This window comes from Notolepis coatsorum, assembly GCF_963971535.1.
Source record: "Notolepis coatsorum genome assembly, chromosome: 3".
Classification (NCBI taxonomy): domain Eukaryota; kingdom Metazoa; phylum Chordata; class Actinopteri; order Aulopiformes; family Paralepididae; genus Notolepis; species Notolepis coatsorum.
Window position 1 is genome coordinate 32,439,025 of NC_140167.1, and position 18,634 is coordinate 32,457,658.

Consider the following 18,634-nt stretch of genomic DNA (forward strand, 5'->3'; position numbering starts at 1 on the left):
AGGCATTAATTAAGGAGCCGCTTGCTTTGCAAATGTTGCGCAATGCACCTTTAAAATGAGCAACACTCCCTTTCTATTTGAAGACAACATCATGACCATCTAATTTTAGCCAGCAGCCCTCTCCTTTCCCCTTATGCCACTGCAGGACATTATGGCGGATTGCTGCCCGGCTTGTTGTCTACCGTTGATATGTTTTAGGCACTTGAAGTCTTCACTGGTCATTTGCCAATTAAGATGGCGCTTTTCCCGTCCCAGGTATGCGTTCTAAAATGCCTTTCTTGAGTCTGTGGTTGCAGGTTGTCGGTGGTGAAGGGGAAATTGTTGTGCCTTTCCTTTTACCACAGCAGGGAATTATTATTCTGCCATTAGGGCTACTTCTGGCCGAACTGCATTGCACTATACATGAGCGCAGCTCTGTTTATCCTCACGGCGCTCTGTGGGTGTTCAGACAGGATAGATCGCTTGCCACCCCATCCAAGCAGCATGCTCAAAAATGCAATTACCAAGTGGACTTGAAGGAGGAGCTCATGGGGGTTGGTGTCTGTGAAGTCGTGGGTTAAAGCCGTGCTATTCTCCGAGCTGTGGATTTGATTGAAATTAAGTGGGTTTTATTGTTTTCCTCAGTGAATGAAAAGCGTTAAGTCTCTTCAGGCCCTGTGTCAGGGACAAACTGCAGGAGTAATGTGGGAAAGAGGGCGGCTAGAGAAAGGCTGTTTGTCAGGGTATTTTGTACTGGGGTAGACAAGGGTAAGAGGGTAGGAGAGAGGTCAAGCAAGATAAACACAGTGCTGGTGCTGAAATAATAAAGGGCCCTCTGTCTCACAGCCAGTAGACCCCCCCCCCCTAGACCTCTGCCTGCCATCCCAGGATGGCTTTTTATTTTTCACTTTTCTGAACGTAAACATCCTTCCTGACTGATGGTTGTCTTTAGAAAGCCGCCCCACCGCGTCTGACTGGAAGGCGACGAGGTGGACTCGTCCCCCAGGGCCTTGTTGGGGGTAGATGACGGGAGGAGGATGTGGTCCGTCTCTCCCGACTGTGAGAGTGGGGTGGAGCACATTTTCTCTCGTCTATTTTTAGCTTCTGTTTAACGGTTCATCAAACCGTCGTGCACCAGGAAACACTCATTGTGATGGCAATTGTTCCAGGTTATGCAGAGGAATTTCTATCAGTATGCATGAATGAGGTGCACGGCCCAGATCCGAATCATCTGCCAAGTATGTTTACACATTCAAGCAAGGAATTTAGTGGTTTGGTGGTTCTCTCGAAGAAAAAGAGAGTAATGGCACAACAGTCTTCAGAGATACACACAACAAGGAATGACTAGATACAGCTGAAACCATTCCCATGAGCTGCAAACAGGAGAGAAACCGTGCAAAGATGTGAAGAGTGCAAGGAGTGAGAGATACATATTTAATGGTTATGGTAAAAATATCATTTTTGGTTATGTACAGCCTGTTCAGATATACACTTGTGAGTGAAATGTATTGCGCATTTTGTGTTTTAGACTCAAATAAGTAATGTATAGGTACAGTGGGTATTCTAGTGAGTATGATCAGTGTTCTACATTATAACTGGAGATAAATGGGCGGTCAGGTGGCGTAGCGGAGATTGCGTTCGTCACCAAACGCCGGAGACGCTGGATTCGCCTGTTCGAATCCAGCTCACAGCTCCGGCGTTGTCACCAGCTTGGCCGGCCGTTCACACTAATACAATTGGCAGTATTAGAGGGTGGGAAAGCTGGCGGGTTGGGTCCGGGTCGTTGTAAACAGCGACTCCTACAGTTCGGTCGGGGCGCCTGCTCAGCGTGGATAGGATCTAAGGGGGGTAGTGTGATCCTTCCACACGTTACACCCTCTCAGTGAGAGTCCGCGCTGCCTGGTGAAAAGAAGAGGTTGATTGGCTAGACGTGTGTCGGAGGAAGCACGTGATAGCCTCCACTCTCCCAGACCGACTGTGGGGGGTAAGTGCGCAGCGACCAGGAAGGGGATTGGGAATTGGCATAATGACTAACATTGGGATGGGAGAAAAATCTGAGGAAAAAGGAGGTGGAAAAAGATCAATAAAAAAAATAATAACTGGAGATAAATAAGAATGGATGTGCAAATAGTTGGATGTGTACTTTGCTGCTTCTGTATCAAATACTATGCAGCGATTGATGGGAATTTCCTCAAGAGATGCCAACATTAGAATACATTTTCTCAGGCTTTGAATCCAAAGATCTTGATTGGCAGCATTCTTGGTATCCAATGGGAAACTCATATGGACAAATATGATGATGTCATGTCCTTCCTGTTCTGTCTGTGTCCCATGTAATCCTTCCTGGATAGACGGAGACACACTGGCATGTCTGCCCATGAGGAGAAGTCTCACTTTCTACAGTCGACCTCTGAGGACTAGTTCAAGGTTTCACTTCTCTCATAATGCTGATGGGCTGTCAATGGTGTAAAATGCCCCAGTTAGTCATCACTCCCCAGGGACCTCTCAATTCAGCAATGCCGTGGCTAAGGCCTCAGTTCATGGACTGTTTATATATGTGTGTGTGTGACTGTGTGTGTGCGCAGACGTGCCGTGTGCACATGCATTTTTATGCATTTGTGGGCTTGTTTGTGTGTGCGCACGCATGAGTGCCCTTGTTTTACTACCGTTGTACAAGTGATGAAAACAAGATTTTATTTTGTCGTTCTGGGGACATTGACCAGACCTCACAAGGTAAAGGAGCTATTTTATGGTTAGTGTTAGGCTAAGGTCAGAGTTGACGTTATAGGGTAAGGGTGGTTAGGCATGTAGTCAGTCATACAGTTATTAGATCAAGGAGTTGGGGAATGAACGTAAATCTATGGAATTTCCCCACAATGCATGAAAACATGGCTGTGTGTTTGTGTGCGTGCGTATGTGCGTGCATGGGCCTGTATATGTTCACAGGGTGAGGCTTTTTTCATACATTTGTGGTTGAGTCACTAGATGACTCAATGTGAATTTCCTTTATTAGCAAGAGTCCACTATCATGGCCAACTAACATCTGTCCGCCTTAAGTCATCTGTTTGTTGCTCTTTCAGAGAGAAAGCCAAGTTGGAATCTAGAATCAGGCAGGGAGGATCACATCTAAACCCTGGCGATTAGCAGGACAAGGACGTTTATCAGCTCTTCTAATAGGGAGACTGAAGAAGTGATCCACTGCAGCTCTTCAGTTTAACAGCCATCAGATTGGCTGCAGTAGCATCTGTCTCCGATTAAGGGACAAGCTCCAGATTCTCACATGGGAGGTTCAGGTTGCGGCTAAACGCAGTCATCAGCTGTGGGAACCAAATGTGCTCCCATTTGTGTGGAATGGCCGGTTGGCTCAAGCACAGGTGGCCGGTTCGGCATGAATGTTAGCCTGTATGTAGTGTTTTCTTTAGGATTTTAATGTAGCCATGCTTCCCTCCTAAGGAAAACAGGGATTTTTGGAATTGTCTTAGCTCAGCAAACTGGAGATGATGGATAATGAGTTTGGCAGAATTCCGTTTTGGGCGTATTATTGAGATTGAGAGTTATGCACCTATAATTTTTCTTGGGCTGAAATATATATATATCTTTTTTTACAGATATTTCCTTTCCAAGTGTGTTTCCACCACTACTGATCCACATACAATGAAAAGAACGCTTTTAAAATCTGGACTTTTATGTCATATTTTGAGCTTCTTATTTGTAGTTTAGCCGTTCATTGACCAGAGCCCTGTTCCTCGTACCTGGCTAACTTTATACCATTCCGAATTATGTTTTTGTGCTTCGTTTTTCTAGAGGGGGCTTTTGAAATGTAAAATAATAGACTTAAAATGCTGATAATAAATCATATTCAGCCTATGGATTTACTTTGTCCTAAATAATGCACGTCATAGTTATACGGATACGGCGCTCGCGAGTCGTGACACACTATGTGGTTATTTTAATAACGGAGCATTGCAAATGTGAAACCCGCAGGGATATTTTTAATGAATGAAACCTATCGGGCGTTTGGCTCTGATTCGTTTCATATTCTCTGCTGTAGATGTATTTGCTTAATGGAGCGCCTGGATTGTGTTTCATTCAAGCATAAATTGAAGCGTCTTTATGCATGGATTGTGGATGGGAATTACGACAAATCTGAATATGTGGATTGTTGAATTGTATCACTGTCACTCACACGTTATTGTGATATTGTAACTGGGATTAAAATGTCTGAGGAGATGCGCTGTTTGACGGATTTGATGACGTCGTGGACGTGACTTGAGAAAATGAATGAGCAATTGCAAGCCTTTGACGTTTTGATGAATGCATTTGAGAAAATGCATTTATCTGTTCAAGCACTGTTATCTGATGATGAACAAGAGGGTGATTGACATGACTGGTGTCACTGGTATAAACCAGAGGTTAATCAATTCAATGCATGTATGGATGATGTCCGAAACAGATTAAAACCTGATTAATAGTGAAACTGTATAGCCTCCAAGCCTCTCTGACACGGTATTTCGGGGGTCGCGCCTTGAAAACTTTGGGAACCATGTATTTATAGTACATGATACCTAAGCACATACAGTACAGATATCCTCATAAGTATCTATTAATTCGTATGAATTAGATACTCTTTGGGCTTGTTTTTATCTACTTATTCTGAAAGAGTTGAACTAATTCTTTTCGCTAGCAAGATCTCATTCGATTATTCATTCCATTAAGCCTACTGCCAGCAGGCACATTTAAAGAAATATAATCTGATTGATTGGGGGTAATGAGGGACTTAAAATTATCCTATAGATTATGCATTTAACTTGTCGGCAAGGCTATTGAGCCGTACTGTATTGTACCCATTCTGCAATCTGTTAATAAAGTTTTCAATCAATCAATCAATGGCGTTAGAGAATCAGGATTTTTGCGATCGACACCTGCTGTCTTTTCAGGTGAGGCGGCCGCACGCAATTATCCTGAGTATCAAGTCTGGTTTGAATTAACGAGACTGAATCAGCGTTCGAGGAACAGGGAAAGCCTGGATTCAAACATCGGGTTAATTGAATCTGGCTAATGGGACTTTTGATCGATTTAGTTGAACCAGGTACGGGGAATATGGCCCAGAGGAGAGATTAGCATAGTGTTGTGGTCATTCAGTAGGGTTTGCCCTGAGGATCACAGAATTATCAGAGGATTCCGCTGGTTCACGGCCCACCGGGAGAAGCTTCAAAGCCTGCACTTCATCCTGAGCAGCACAGCTCACATAGGCTCCTCACCACTTGAAAACGGGTTGGCCCCCACTCGGTCAGAAGGTATTCGAAGAGGCTTCAATCTTCAAGAACGTCATTCCTGTAGCACTTTGTTTGCTAAGCCTAAAATACAGGCTCACAGCATCTGTTTCCCTGTTCGCTCTCGATGATGCAACAAGAAAATTGATGGTGCCTCGTCAAGTCAGACCCAGTGCTTAAGAAGGACCAAATAATGATAGCTTTGTCTTGTACGGCTGCCCGGGCCTCGTGGCTAATACGCAAACCCCGAGAGCAATCCACAGCTGAAGCTGCGGCCTCAGTGCGCCGATCATTCCAGCCCAGTGTTCCTGTGTGCATCTTAATTGACGAACCTCCCATGGCAGCAGGTTTGGCTTGGGCCTCCGCCGGCGCGGCTGTCGGCTCGGGACAGTGGCCAGCAAAGAAACGCACTAGGAACAATGCCCATCCTAATCCCTGAAGAATTCCTGCCTCTGTGATCTAGCTATGCCCAAGTATGTGATTGTTTTGAAAGGCCAGGGGCTCAACGAGAATCACAGGAGACAAGTCCTCAAGTGCAGTCAGTCTTCTGTGTTAATTTGCTGTAAGGAGGCAGAAAGGCAGTGATGTGAGAGAAACCAGCAGCGCTCTGAGGTGAGCTCCGAGGTGACATACCTCATCATTAAGAAAGTCCAAAAAAACACCCTGGCATGAGGGAGAAGAGGAATGCATGCCACTGAGGAAGGGCGGACCTTTTCGACTCATTTGCGGACAGTGCTGATAGATGATGATGATGAGACGTCTTTTGATCTACTTGATCTACTAAAACGACAGTGACAGAAGTTCTCTTCACCCGCTCTCTCGGGGGGGGGGGGGGCATCACACTTTGAACCTCTCCATCTTGGGTTCAACCAAAGGACCGTTCTCCTGCCCTGCGGTGTCTCACTTCTGCCTATTCTCCACCAACCTGACGCGTGCTCACGCCACAGTCTCACAAACCCAGTTACCCCGCGGCTCCAGAGTCCTGTACGTCGGCAAAAGGGTTGGCGGGCACACAGTGAACACAGCACAGCGAGTAACTATGCAAGCGGTGAAAAGGAAGGAATGTCCCTGTTGAATTCAGATAAGACCCAGACTAGTTTGCATTAGATGAATGGGGAATACATGGGTATATCGGGCCTCCTTAAATGGATATGCATTCATGAGAAAGAATAGCCTACAGTCAACACAAGGTTTTATTATTAACTAAAATATCAGCCCATTATATATATATATATATAAACATATTTAATATCAACCAAATATCAATAATGGTGTGATTGTGATGTTCTGTAATGATATGAAGTGCCAGGTACTGTCTGACTCTATTTGAGTCTGATTTCTGTTTCTGTGTCTGAAGCTCCAGAGGCCTGAGTGCCATGCCAGAGGGGTCCTACAGTGCTCCCAGCCAGGGCCCAATGGGGGAAGGTAAGACTGACCAAACTATTTACACTTATCTGAACTCTTGGACCTCTTGGCAAATGACTCATTAAACAGTGAAGTGGGTGGCTGTGCCATATCGCTATCATTCACGATAATACAGGTATAAATTTGTACGTGGGGGGGAAAAAGTGTCTGTGCGGTGCATAATGTCCTACAGCGCTCTGGTCACCAGAACGATACAAGCGTGGCTGAGAGCCAGAGCAGCGCGTCGGCCGTCTGGCGAGGATTTAGTGGCTAAAAGGGGAGCTACTTCGGCCGTGTGGAACACGTGGTTGTGGTTTGGCTACAAGAGGTCAGACCTCCAACAAAGCAAAATGGTTGGAAAACACAAGAAACTTGTTCCACCACTTAACGCCAAACACAGTCCGAGGAGTGGTGGACAGTTTAGCAGCTGGTGATGTTTATGTTTTGACTCAATGTTGTCACTATTTGCACAAATGAATGAATAAAAGAGAGGCTGCTGCAATCGCCCAATAAAACATTGATCATTATCCTTCTTCTCATATTGTTATGAATACGGTTGCCGGGCATATGACCAATGAATAATTGTGATATTATTTTAAGGCCATATTGCCCAACCCTATACTAATTCCAAGCCAAAGTACAGCATAGGTAAGTGGAAAAGTGTTGGAAACTGCAGAGTAGAGGAAATCCAGAGGTTTTGAGAGGCAGAGCTGAGAGCAGTGAACTCTCCTCTTCCTCCCAGTCTGGGACAGCAGAGTGGTTCTTTGTGCGGCTGTGGAGCTGGGCCAGCCCCCCTTTTATTACACAGCTGAAACTTCTGAATCCCTGAACATCAAACCACAATGTCTCTGAACCCCCCCCCCCCCAAATCAACTCCTATGCCTAGCCTGACCAGGGGTGCTGACCCTTTACGCTAAGGGGGCACGTCCGCAAATTACATGTTATTTCTCTGTTCATTATCTTCACAGAGTCCACCACGGCAGTGACACAGGGCCCCTTTGTGTCTGTGTGTCTGCATTGTCCCCCCCCCCCCCACACCCCCCTCTACTCTCTGCTGAACACATTTGGCACTGGGCTTCCACTTTGGCTGGAGAATGCCAATGTGTCAATGGTTCCCTTTCTCCTTTTCCAACCTGTCCCTTTTGGTTCTGCCGTGGCCAAAAAGAGGCCATTGGCTGAGGGAAGGGGGGGGGGGAGACGTGTGCCGCCTCTTGTGAAGATTTGTGCGCATCTCTTGCTCCGCTTCTCACAGCTCACTTTGCACCCCGGGTCTCTCTGCACACACAACCTCCAAGTCTTTACCGAGGAAGAGAGGCGCTCTGGGCTGAAATATTTCCAGACGGATTTGTCGTGTGGACCCGGTTGGAGTAGACGTGTGACTATTGCGGCTCCCCTGCTGTGAACGGGGGGTTAGCTCAGGCCCGGGGAGCAGCTGGGAATGCTGCGTCTCTGAGAGGCGATGGTTTGGATTGGGTTAAGAAGAGGCAGGAGGAATGCACGCGCTGAAAGGAAGCCGCAGCTCTGCGTCAAGGTAAACAATAAAAAAAAATAAAAAAAAGTCTATGGGGACTGTCCAGCTGCGATTACACTTTAGGGGTCGCAAGAGCCACGACGGTTTATGAAGTGAACACTCAGGTAGACGGGAAGCGAGGGTGATTATCTTTCCCACAAGCGACCTTGTAACGGCACCATGCATGACCTGAAGAAATGGGACAGACAACAAGGTCAAATAGTTTGACTCTGCTGCTCCATGACATACTCTGTTCCCGTTATCTTTTGAACGTTTTGGTTTGAAATGTACGGTAGAATTATACACTCTTGTATTCTTCGCCAATTCCACTTTGAATTCAGCAACTGGAGGAAGGAAACCGGTGTAATTTAATCACACCCTCGCCTCGTTTCCTCTTCAGTTTACTTTCTGTCAACTTCCTCGAATGTGCGCTCGTTTGTTTTCATTGTTGTCATTGTGTTATTTCTCACCCCATAGGAAAACCAGTATGATTATAATCAGTGTACTTCATTCAGTCACAGCTGGTTTGTTGACCCCCCCCCCCCCCCCCCCCCCCACGCCACCCAAAACCGGTGACTTCACCCAGACACCAACACACTTGGGGCAGGCCGGGCACCAATGCGTAAAACACACAGCAGCCCAAAAGATAAGGGTTCCCTCTGACCTACTTAGCCCTTTGGCAGGAATGTGGCTGTGTCTGCAGAATGTACAGCTTTAAAGTGGGATCTGGGGGGACGGACGGATCATCCCCCATTCACGGCAGCTCTTCCAGACCAGTGGGCATAGATCCACGGCAGGGACGGCCGCACACCCCTGAGTGGGCTTGTTAACACAACCTCTGGCCTGGAACTCTTTCACTGCTTAATCGCCTGTGGCATCGATCACAGGCTGCCTCAGGTGTGCGGTAGGCTGTGACCGTTTTTAGTGGGGGTTCTTAAGTCATTCTTTAACTGAAACTTGAGGGCAACTTGTTAGATATTTATGCGGCTAACCTACAGGTTCTGCACATAATCGTGCGGTAGCTCTAGATATAACGAGGCACCCGTGGTCGTAGGGTTTACACAGCGGCACATTGACTGTATTTCGTTGTATTGTTTGCCCCAAAAGTCCCGCGCTCGCCCCACTAAACCATTTATTTCAATGTAAATGATTTTACTGCCTCGGACAATAGCATTCCTCCTATAGAACTCTTCTGGTAGATTAAGCACATTAGTTCCAGGCGCTCTGCTTAGAGTGTTCCTGCCAAACGGCTTCTTAGAATCTCATTTAAATCCAAAAAAAAAACGACTTTTCAGTTGTTTTGCATGTATGCTATGTTAAGTAACATGATAGTTACATACGATATACAGTTATAATGTAACAGTACCATGGCAATGACGCGTAAAGAACAACATGGCCCTGTCTCCTCTGTAAGAGAACGGAGCGTGTTTACATGAAGTTCTCTCTGTTGTTATGTTCTGTTATGTTACACGACTCCACCGCATGCTATCAACGGCTCCGAATGAGGCGATTGGCGCATCCCTTGCCGACCCTCCCTTCTCCTCCTCCGCCTTCTCCTCCTCTGCCCTCCACACAGCAGCAGCAGCTGTTATTATGAGGAGCTATCTAGTGAGGTGATTGGACTGACCCCCCCCCCCCCCCCGCTGACCTTCTCTCCTCCACACTCCAGAGACACACATACAGCTGCATATCCACTAGCGTCAGCTGGTGTGGACACTACGGAGAGGTGCCAACAGGGCTGTGTGGCCTGGTTGTGGACTGTCGGCCTGGTGGTAACGTTTACAATGGACTCGCACCTCTCACAGGCTACCGTCATTAGCCCCCGGATGGGGGGTGTGTGTCTGTGTGTGTGTTGTCCAGAGGAAATGGGAGTTTGAATAGACCCAGGGCCGGCCTGAAGGGGCGGGGGGGGGTCTTTGGGGGCTGGAGGGTTCATTGGAGGGTGTGTGTGTGTGTGTGTGTGTGTGTGTGTGTGTTGGTGGGGGTGCTTGTTGAATGGAGGAGTTCTCTAAGTGGATCATCACATGCCAATGCACTGAGGTCAACCGGCACAGCGGGGTCCCTTTAAGAAGCGGGCCGGAGTGCAGAGAGGAACTTACAGGATTAAAGCTGAGCCTTTTGGAGTCGCTTTTTGTCTTTCGGTCACTTTGGAATTCCCCGCTGCTCTGAAACCTGCCCTTTATTTTAATGCTGTTATTATTACACTGACATGATAGATTGATGGATTTTACTGAATGAAGGATGGTTTCAGATGTCTGAGGGGGGTTTTGAAAGCTGCCAGAGCAGATTTAGTCCTTCATCTGATCTTCCCTTTTTTCTCTCTCTGTGTAAATGACTATGTTGAATTCTAAAGTATACTTGAAGGTTAATCTCGTACTATCGTGTCTCTGTCTTCAGATAAAATGCAATAACCCACTTACCTGAGATGTATAATTACTTCACCTTAGACAGTATTTACTTTTCACCATCATAATACGAGTTGGCAGTATACAGTACATTATATATAAAAGTACATCAGTATTTCAGTGATCTAACGGCTCAAGTCAACTTCTTGAACTAAATACAGAAGGTAAAGGCTCACTTTTACACAAGTCAAGTACAAACAGTTTAACTTTTAAGCTACAGACTTTCCCCCAATGCTTTCCAAACATTGTTTTGACCTTGACTGCCAGTGGGGGGGGGGGGGGTGTGGTGTGTGTGTGTGTGTGTGTGTGTGTGTGTGTGTACACAGACCCTGTTGTCCACTGGGCTTTATTTACTGACCTTTAAGTTGATCATTAACATATTAAGTCATTTTGAAGTCAAAAGGCGTAAAATAGATACATTAATCAAATTACGATGGATTGTTTTAAAGCAGAGCGCTTCAAATGTCTCCATCGGCTTGAATGGGGAGGTGAAAGGAAGCAAGCTGCCAGTCAAGTGCTTAATTGTCAGTGTTGTGTTGCAAGATGTTTAGATTAGATTCGATTAAAATGTCATTATACATTATACATAGCACAGTAAAATTAAAAGAACTTTGGCATCCAACCAGAGTGCCAATATCTTTGATTTATTTAACCTTTATTTAGCCAGATAACAGGTTTCTTATTTACAATGTCGATCTGGTCCAAGAGGCCCCAACAGGTAAAGTGTAATAGTAATATACAATGAATGTACAGGTGATTAAACTGGATATAAAATATATAAATGAGTACTACTGAGTAATAGTGATAATCAGATGTATGTACAGAGTTGTAGTATTAATATGTACAGTGATACAGGTATAAAGACACTGACACAGGTATGTACAGACAGATGTGGATAGATATATATACAAATGTGTATATATATAACTGAGTGTGAGTGTGAGTGTGTGTGGGCGGCTAAGTGGCGCAGTGGGCAAGGCGCTCGCCACTAACGCAGGAGATGCTGGGTTCGAGCCCAGCTCTCTGCGTTGCTACCGGCTTGGCTGGTCGTTCATACTAACACAATTGGCAGTATTAGGGGGTGGGAAAGCCGGTGGGTGGGGATTGGACGTTGTGGACAGCGACTCCTACAGGTCGGTTGGTGCGCCTGTACAGCAGAATCAGGAAGTATCGGGGGCAGCGTGAGCCTCCCACGCGATACTCCTCGCCACTGAGAGATTGCGCTGTTCAGGTGAAAAGATGCGACAGCTGCCTCCTCGTGTACCGGAGGGGATACGTGATGCAAGGCTTGGTCCTCACTGCAGCCGACCAGTGGGAGGCATGGTCTAACAACGTTCGAGACAGGGGAGGGTAGAATTGAAGGGAGAATTCGGATGGGAGAAAAATAGAAAAATGAGGAGAAAAAGTGGATACAAAAAAAAGAAATGCATATATATATATATATATATATATATATATATATATATATGGTATATACAGCACTATTGTACATGCTATCAAACAGTTATATGGGTAGACTAGACTATAGTCTTGATAATGGTCTGCCATGACTTGGGCCCCTAATCCACAGAGGCGTCCTCTGCTCCCCCCCCCCCCCCCCCCCCCCCCTGCCCTCCTGAGGAGCACCTATTCACCATCCCCAGGTGGGGAGGAGTTTTTCCCAAGGGAATTCATCCCCAAACTCTCCATCCTTATAGTCAGCCACTGAGAGGGGGGGTGGACGGTGGACGGGGGACGGGGGAGTGCCAAGGAGGGAAGGTGAGAGAAAGGCTCTCGGAGGGACGGAGGTGCTTCATTAAGATATAGAGGCGGAATGCGATGCCCCTCTTGACCCCCTCGGCAAACAGGATGAGGCCGAGCCCTTGGCTCTGAAAGGATAAGTTAACAGATTACTAGCCGCTTCAAGATCCAGTTTGAGCCCCCCCCCCCCCCCCCCCCGCCACCCCCTCTGCCTGCTGCGAGAGAATGGCAGCAACACAAAGTACTAATCAGCCAATTAGAGGCTAGGATCTTCCAGCTTGTTACAATGCCCTAATGTGGTGGGAGAAAGCTCAGTGTGTGGCTAGTAATGGGCATCCCCAGAGAGAGAGAGAGAGGGAGAGAGGGAGGGAGAGAGGGAGAGAGGGGGAGAGAGGGAGAGAGGGAGAGAGGGAGAGAGGGAGAGAGAGAGAGAGAGGGAGGGAGTGTGTGTGTGTGTGTGTGTGTGTGTGTGTGTGTGTGTGTGTGTGTGTGTGTGTGTGTGTGTGTGTGTGTGTGTGTGTGTGTGTGTGTGTTGCACAGTAAAGAGAACCAGATGCAGAGAGACATCAGGAATGTCCTCCTGGTAACAGTGAGTTCTGTCCGCGTGTCACAGGGAAGTGAAGAGCATGTTTATGGAGAAGTTATAAAAAAAACGCTGCTGAAGAAAAGAGGCTATTGTCGGTGGTTCCAAATAATCACGTCTGGTAAAACCGTTTGTGTCTGGAGGACGGAAGAGCGATGATACTAGAGTGAATCTGTTATCGCTCTCGAGACGATCATATCCGTAACGCATCGTCATATGATCAAGTCAGTGTCTCGTGGAACATCACAAGGCCGTGTTGATTCACTGTGCGCTGTATTCCAGCATGTCCTCGTCCGGACTCGTGAGTCAGTCTGAGCAGAGAGGAGGGGCTATATGTATGCAGGGTTACTAAGAGAGCAGGTGGGGGCTTGTTTTATTTTTTGGCTGTCGGATGTTCTGTCCATAAGCCTGTCACTGTTTCAAAGCCTTTTTATGCTTCCTCTTCCTCAGTCTTTCTGCTGTCTAGCTGTCCCCACCGCACCACCTCATCCTCCTGCCAAAGGACCACAATGGAAATGGACTTTTTCAAGCTTTATTGTCTCATCTTTGATCGTTTTTTTTATAAAAAAAATTCTCTATTGTTTATCTCTGGCTGAGAGTGTTAACATTTAGGGATGCATGTGTTTTTTCATGCCGATACTGATGACCAATTTTTACCTACCCATATCAACCGATACCAGTAATAGTGTACTAGGAATAATGCTGGGAGATCTGCTTTCATTGGTTTATGTTTGCGAGCGTGCAAAATTTTCCCTTTTTCTTTTTTGCTTGCACGCAAACGGTGCTGTCCAGGTTCTGATGCCATACAATACACTCACCCACGTCTACTAGGCTACTACAGCGAGCCCCACTCATTTCATATAGTGCAAATTAATTGTTCAAATGAAGGCATCCAATATGATTAACCATTGTCTTACCTTAATGCAACAAAAAAAAATTCGACGTTTCGCGCATCAATGATCTTTTCTGCTTTAAGTTTGTCTGTGAGATCACTTTCAATGTGAAGCGGACTCAGAGTTGACCGTCTCTCCTGGCGCATATTGTTGTTCTTCTTAGCCAGTTTCGGATGCGCCTCATTGGGAAAGACCGTTCACAAGTTGCGGTGCCGACGGCAATGAAGGAAACGTTTTCCGTAATTTGGATCTCATCATGCTTTGAAAACAATGTACGTAGTAGCTCTAAAAAGTTTCCACGGTTTGATTAACTCTGACTCAGTCTCATCATGCCCTCGTAGAGCAAGCCCTTGGCCTCAGGTGATCCGGTGTTATGCCCAGGCGGCATGTAACTTGGAATGGAGTTCAAGGTCTTGGCAGCTCTTACGGAGAGGGCTGATTTGCTAAATGTACTTGTCCGTAATGGAAATTAGCGTTAGGATTCGAATAGACGCCACCCGGTACAACAGTTCTGAACCCGAACGCGGAACTGCAAGTTTGTTGGTAAAAGACTACACGCGAACCTGGAGGTGAAAAATCAGAAAGTGGACCATGGAGGATTTTGAAGACCAGACTGGCATCGGTTAGTTTGATGATGCGGCGTGATTGGTTACTGCCTGCAGTCTGGAATGTTAACGGCCACCACACCTACCTGGAATATTGACACCTTGGTCGGCCGACCCTTGCGTATTGTCACCACCGGGCTGCAGCAGCCCACACACACACATCGTAGCCTAGGCTGCCTATAATAATGCACAGACTGGGGCATTTGGGTCGGAATTTGCCTCCCCTGGCCTTATATACGCGCCGCCTATGACTCCGCCCCCTACAATTAATTAAGCCCGCCTAATGTGTAGCCTACTAGAAAATAAATGGGTGACTGCTGCCTTGTGGATATTTGTGCTCTACTGAGTGAACCTTTCTAGTTGATTGATTGATTGAATTAATCAATAAATCAATTAATCAGTGACACTCGCATGCAAATGTCAGCCCCCCCGGCAAGAAAGGGGTCAAGGGCTCAAGTTGGGAGTGACAATGGAATGACTGCTTTTCTCTGCGCTCAGTTAGTCAGTCGAGAGACAAAAGTTTGAGGATGGCCATTTGCATGCAGCACGCTGATAGGGGCTGTTGGTTTCCTCAAGCCTTGCCCCTCATTTGGTTAGAAAACAAAAGGCCCTAAACAAGATCCTGATAGCGAAGGGGAAACTTCAGCAGCATCTAATCCGGGTCCATTTTCCTCTCACTGTATCCATGATTGGGGACGTTTTATCGTTGCTGATGATGCATGAACTGACAATGCCGACTGCAGTCAAGGTAGTCATAGAGGTGTGTCTTTGTCCTTGTGCACATTCATCATATAAAAAAAATAATGTGTTAGGCTGCATCTAACCACAGTGATAGGGAGAGCAGTTAAACGTAGCTGATGATATAGCAGGGTGCGGAGGGCAATCAAAGGTTGACTTGACTGAAACTGAGCTGCCGGAATTTCTCACCTTTGTTCCATCGGGTTGCTCAGTCGGGTGGACGACTCTCATCGCTGTGGTTTTCAAGGTAGGCCCAGACAGGGATGTTAGAAAATGTTTCGTCTACTAGACATCGTTTTTAACATACCATGGAATATTACCTCACAGTGTTTTATTAAAAGAGTCTGTTCAACCGAGCTTCTTGGTAACAAAGATGTTACTTTTGTACTACTAGCAAAGGTTTTGTCATATTTTCAGTAACACGTCACAGTGATTATTATAATCTGTGGCTGACTGGTAACTTGTCAACACGTGTTTTCCCTTACCTATGTGTTGTTTGGTCCTGAAGAAGACATACCGTACGGTAATTTAAATACTTCTCATGACATGCCACGTACTATAAGCACCGGTCTTCTTCACCTCTGTAGCCTGTTCAGTGAGTTCAGTGCAAGAGTTGTTCCATGTTACATACTTAGGCTGGACAGCCGTCACACTGTCACAGACACTGGGGTATAATCAAAGAGTTCTATAAGGTGTAATACACTGATCTTTGTCCAGGGTACAATTTGCATAATGGTCACATGGAAGCTGGTTTGCATGAGCTCACCGGCAGAGGCCGGTCTCAACCCCACTATGTGTCGCAACTCGCGGCTAACGCAATAGCTACATGTTGTGGCTTGGGTTGGGTTCATTATATTATTGGGAATTTTTATGCTCACACAGGAAGTGATGCAGAGCCCTGTTAAATATTACATCCCACTGTATTCTTATTTGTATTCGAATTAGTGTATACTCGACTACATCGTGCACAATTGTACAGCCCTGGCCTATTTTATTTGATTTTGTTTTATAATTGTATTATATTCTATTGTACTTTTATTTTAACTTAGTTTATATTCCATTTTATTTTATTCTACCCTTTATTTTATTCGACCTTAATTGTCTGTCTGTTAATGTTGCACCAAACGACCAAATCCAATTCCCTGTAAGTGCAAACTATTTGGCAATAAAAAAAAATCTGATTCTAATTCTGATTCTGATTATATTATTGGGAAAACGGTTTTCCACACAGGAAGTGATGCATTTTGAAGTATTTCCATTGTATTGCAAGGAACATGACAGTGGATTGGGATGAGGTGTCCAGTAGTGACAGTTTCTTTGATACCAGTCTCCTCGGCCAGAAACGCAAATATTATCTTGACTCCGGTCCGAGTTTCCCTTGTAAAGGGTAGCTTTTATGTCCACACACACACAAACACCCGTTGACAGCCTATGATCGAGAGCACAGTCCATGTTGCTGTAGCCTGAAAGGTTAATAACCAGGTGTCTGGGGCCTTCATTTCAGAGGCTTTATTCTTCTTCTCCTGCAGCGCTACCTTATTAGGCCCTGCATGACATCCACACATAGCCATGATGTCATAGTCAGACAAGTTTATGAACCGTCTGCGCGGTGTCAACGGTCTGATAAGCCGAAGTGGAAACACTGGTAGACTTTACATCAGTCTCCAGGCTGCTTAGTCACCAGGACCCTCGCTGAGTGAACGTCTCACCTGTCCTCCACTATGAAAGCACTGCTTTATTCCATCACCTGGGCTCGTTCCTCGCACAGACGCCATTCCCGTCAAAAAAAGCCCCCCTTCCCCCCCTCTAAGGGCGGCTGAGTAGTGCAGTGGACTAAGCACTCGCCTACCACCGCAGAGACTCTGAGATCGAATCAAGCTGTCAGCGGTACCTCCGGCTTGGTCAGTCGTCCCTACTAACACAATTGGCAGTGTTAGCTGGTGGGAAGCCGGTGGGGTATGTCTCCTGGTCGTTGTAAACTGCGACTCCTACTGGTCGGTCGGGGCGCCTGTTCAGCAGGGAGGGGATCTGGGGGAAATAGCGTGAACCTCTGCATGCGTTACGTTCCCCCAGTGAAACTCCTCGCTGTCGGGTGAAAAGAAGCGGCTGGCGACTCCACATGTATCGGAGGAGGCATGTGGTACTTCTACACCCTCCCCAGGCTGACAGTGGGGCAATGCGCGCAACGACCAGGAAGGGAATTGGCATAACGACTAAATTGGGGTAGGTGAAAAATACTGAAAAGCCCAATTTTCTTTTAAATATAGGCGCCGTCTCGCGAATTAACATCGTTTGACAACCTTTCTAACTTCTGGTAGCCTATAGGCAGCTGAAACGGTGGCTGTGTGTTTCAGGGGGACAACAAGAGGAAAAGGAAAGGTCATGCTCGTTGCATTAACACGCCTTTTGTCTGTTAACGTTAACCTGGGCTTAACGGGGAACAAAGAATTCAAAGAATGACAACGAGGGGGTGAGAGAGGGAATACGTCTGGAATGCACAGCCATTCCCTCCTTCAGCAACGACATTAATAAATTATAATCTGTTCAAACACAAGCAGCTGATCTAATGAGATCCCACGAGCCATGGCATGTCTGCGAGACGGTCACTACTAGAAACATAATAGAAAGGTCACACTGGAGGCAATGGAGCTATGAGAACTCTGGTCGGGGGTTAGTGAGGTTTGAAACGTAGTCCAAATACTATACCATCTCTGTAGCCTTGACTTAGTTAATGGTTATGTCTGGGAGTTAATGATTGTATCGACGGAGGACTGAAACAAATGAGGGTTCTGTGTTCGGTTGAAGTGGTTGAGTTCTGTGTGTGTGTGTGTGTATGGATGGGTGGATAGATAGAGCATATACTTAAAAGAACATGCCAACATTTTGGGAAATTAGCTTATCGTCTTCTCCAGAGAGACAATAAAATAGATACCATAGATATAGATTTCCTCTCTGTGTGTTCAGTAGAAAGCTATCTGGCTGCACGTTAGCCTAGCTTAGCACAATGAATGGAAGCGGACATGGCCGGTTAGCCTTCGGGAGAGGTGTTAGTTGGACAATGCCTTGGCGCCAAAATGTTGGAGTGTTTCTTTAACCCCCCAAATGAAACTATAAAGCAGCAGGCCGAGGGGGAAGCTGGGAGGTGATCGTAAATGAATGCAAATCTGCATGGAAAACCTTCTCTTCCATACAGTGAGGGGATGTTTGGAAGCGTGTGTTAGCGATGGAGCCGAGCGGCAGCCGCTAGTTCTGGACACCTTGTAGCCGCCATCCTGTCCGCCTCTGAACACGGCAGATGTAGTAAGACTACTCCAAAAACACAGCTTCCTGCCTGCACGTGTTCCGTCTGGACGGAGACGAAACATTCCTCCCTCTGATGAGTACATCATCTGGAGCCTCGCCGTCTGTGCTCCGCGGGTCCTGCTGTGTGATGTACATGTCCGTTCTGTGCATTTTCCAAATATCTCTCCGCCAGCCCCAAGTGTTTAGAACAAGAGCCGCTGT

At 46.4% G+C, this 18,634-nt stretch overlaps 1 protein-coding gene across 1 annotated transcript in view; it reads left to right on the forward strand.

The window, feature by feature from the left end:
- Positions 1-18,634, forward strand: part of LOC311225753 (pleckstrin homology domain-containing family G member 3-like) — a 51,568-nt gene that overhangs the window by 1,909 nt on the left and 31,025 nt on the right. The window contains exon 2 of the mRNA XM_084311147.1: positions 6,610-6,677. Coding sequence (XP_084167273.1) covers positions 6,629-6,677 — 49 coding nt within the window. The 5' untranslated portion in view covers positions 6,610-6,628. The remainder of the gene's footprint in view (positions 1-6,609; positions 6,678-18,634) is intronic.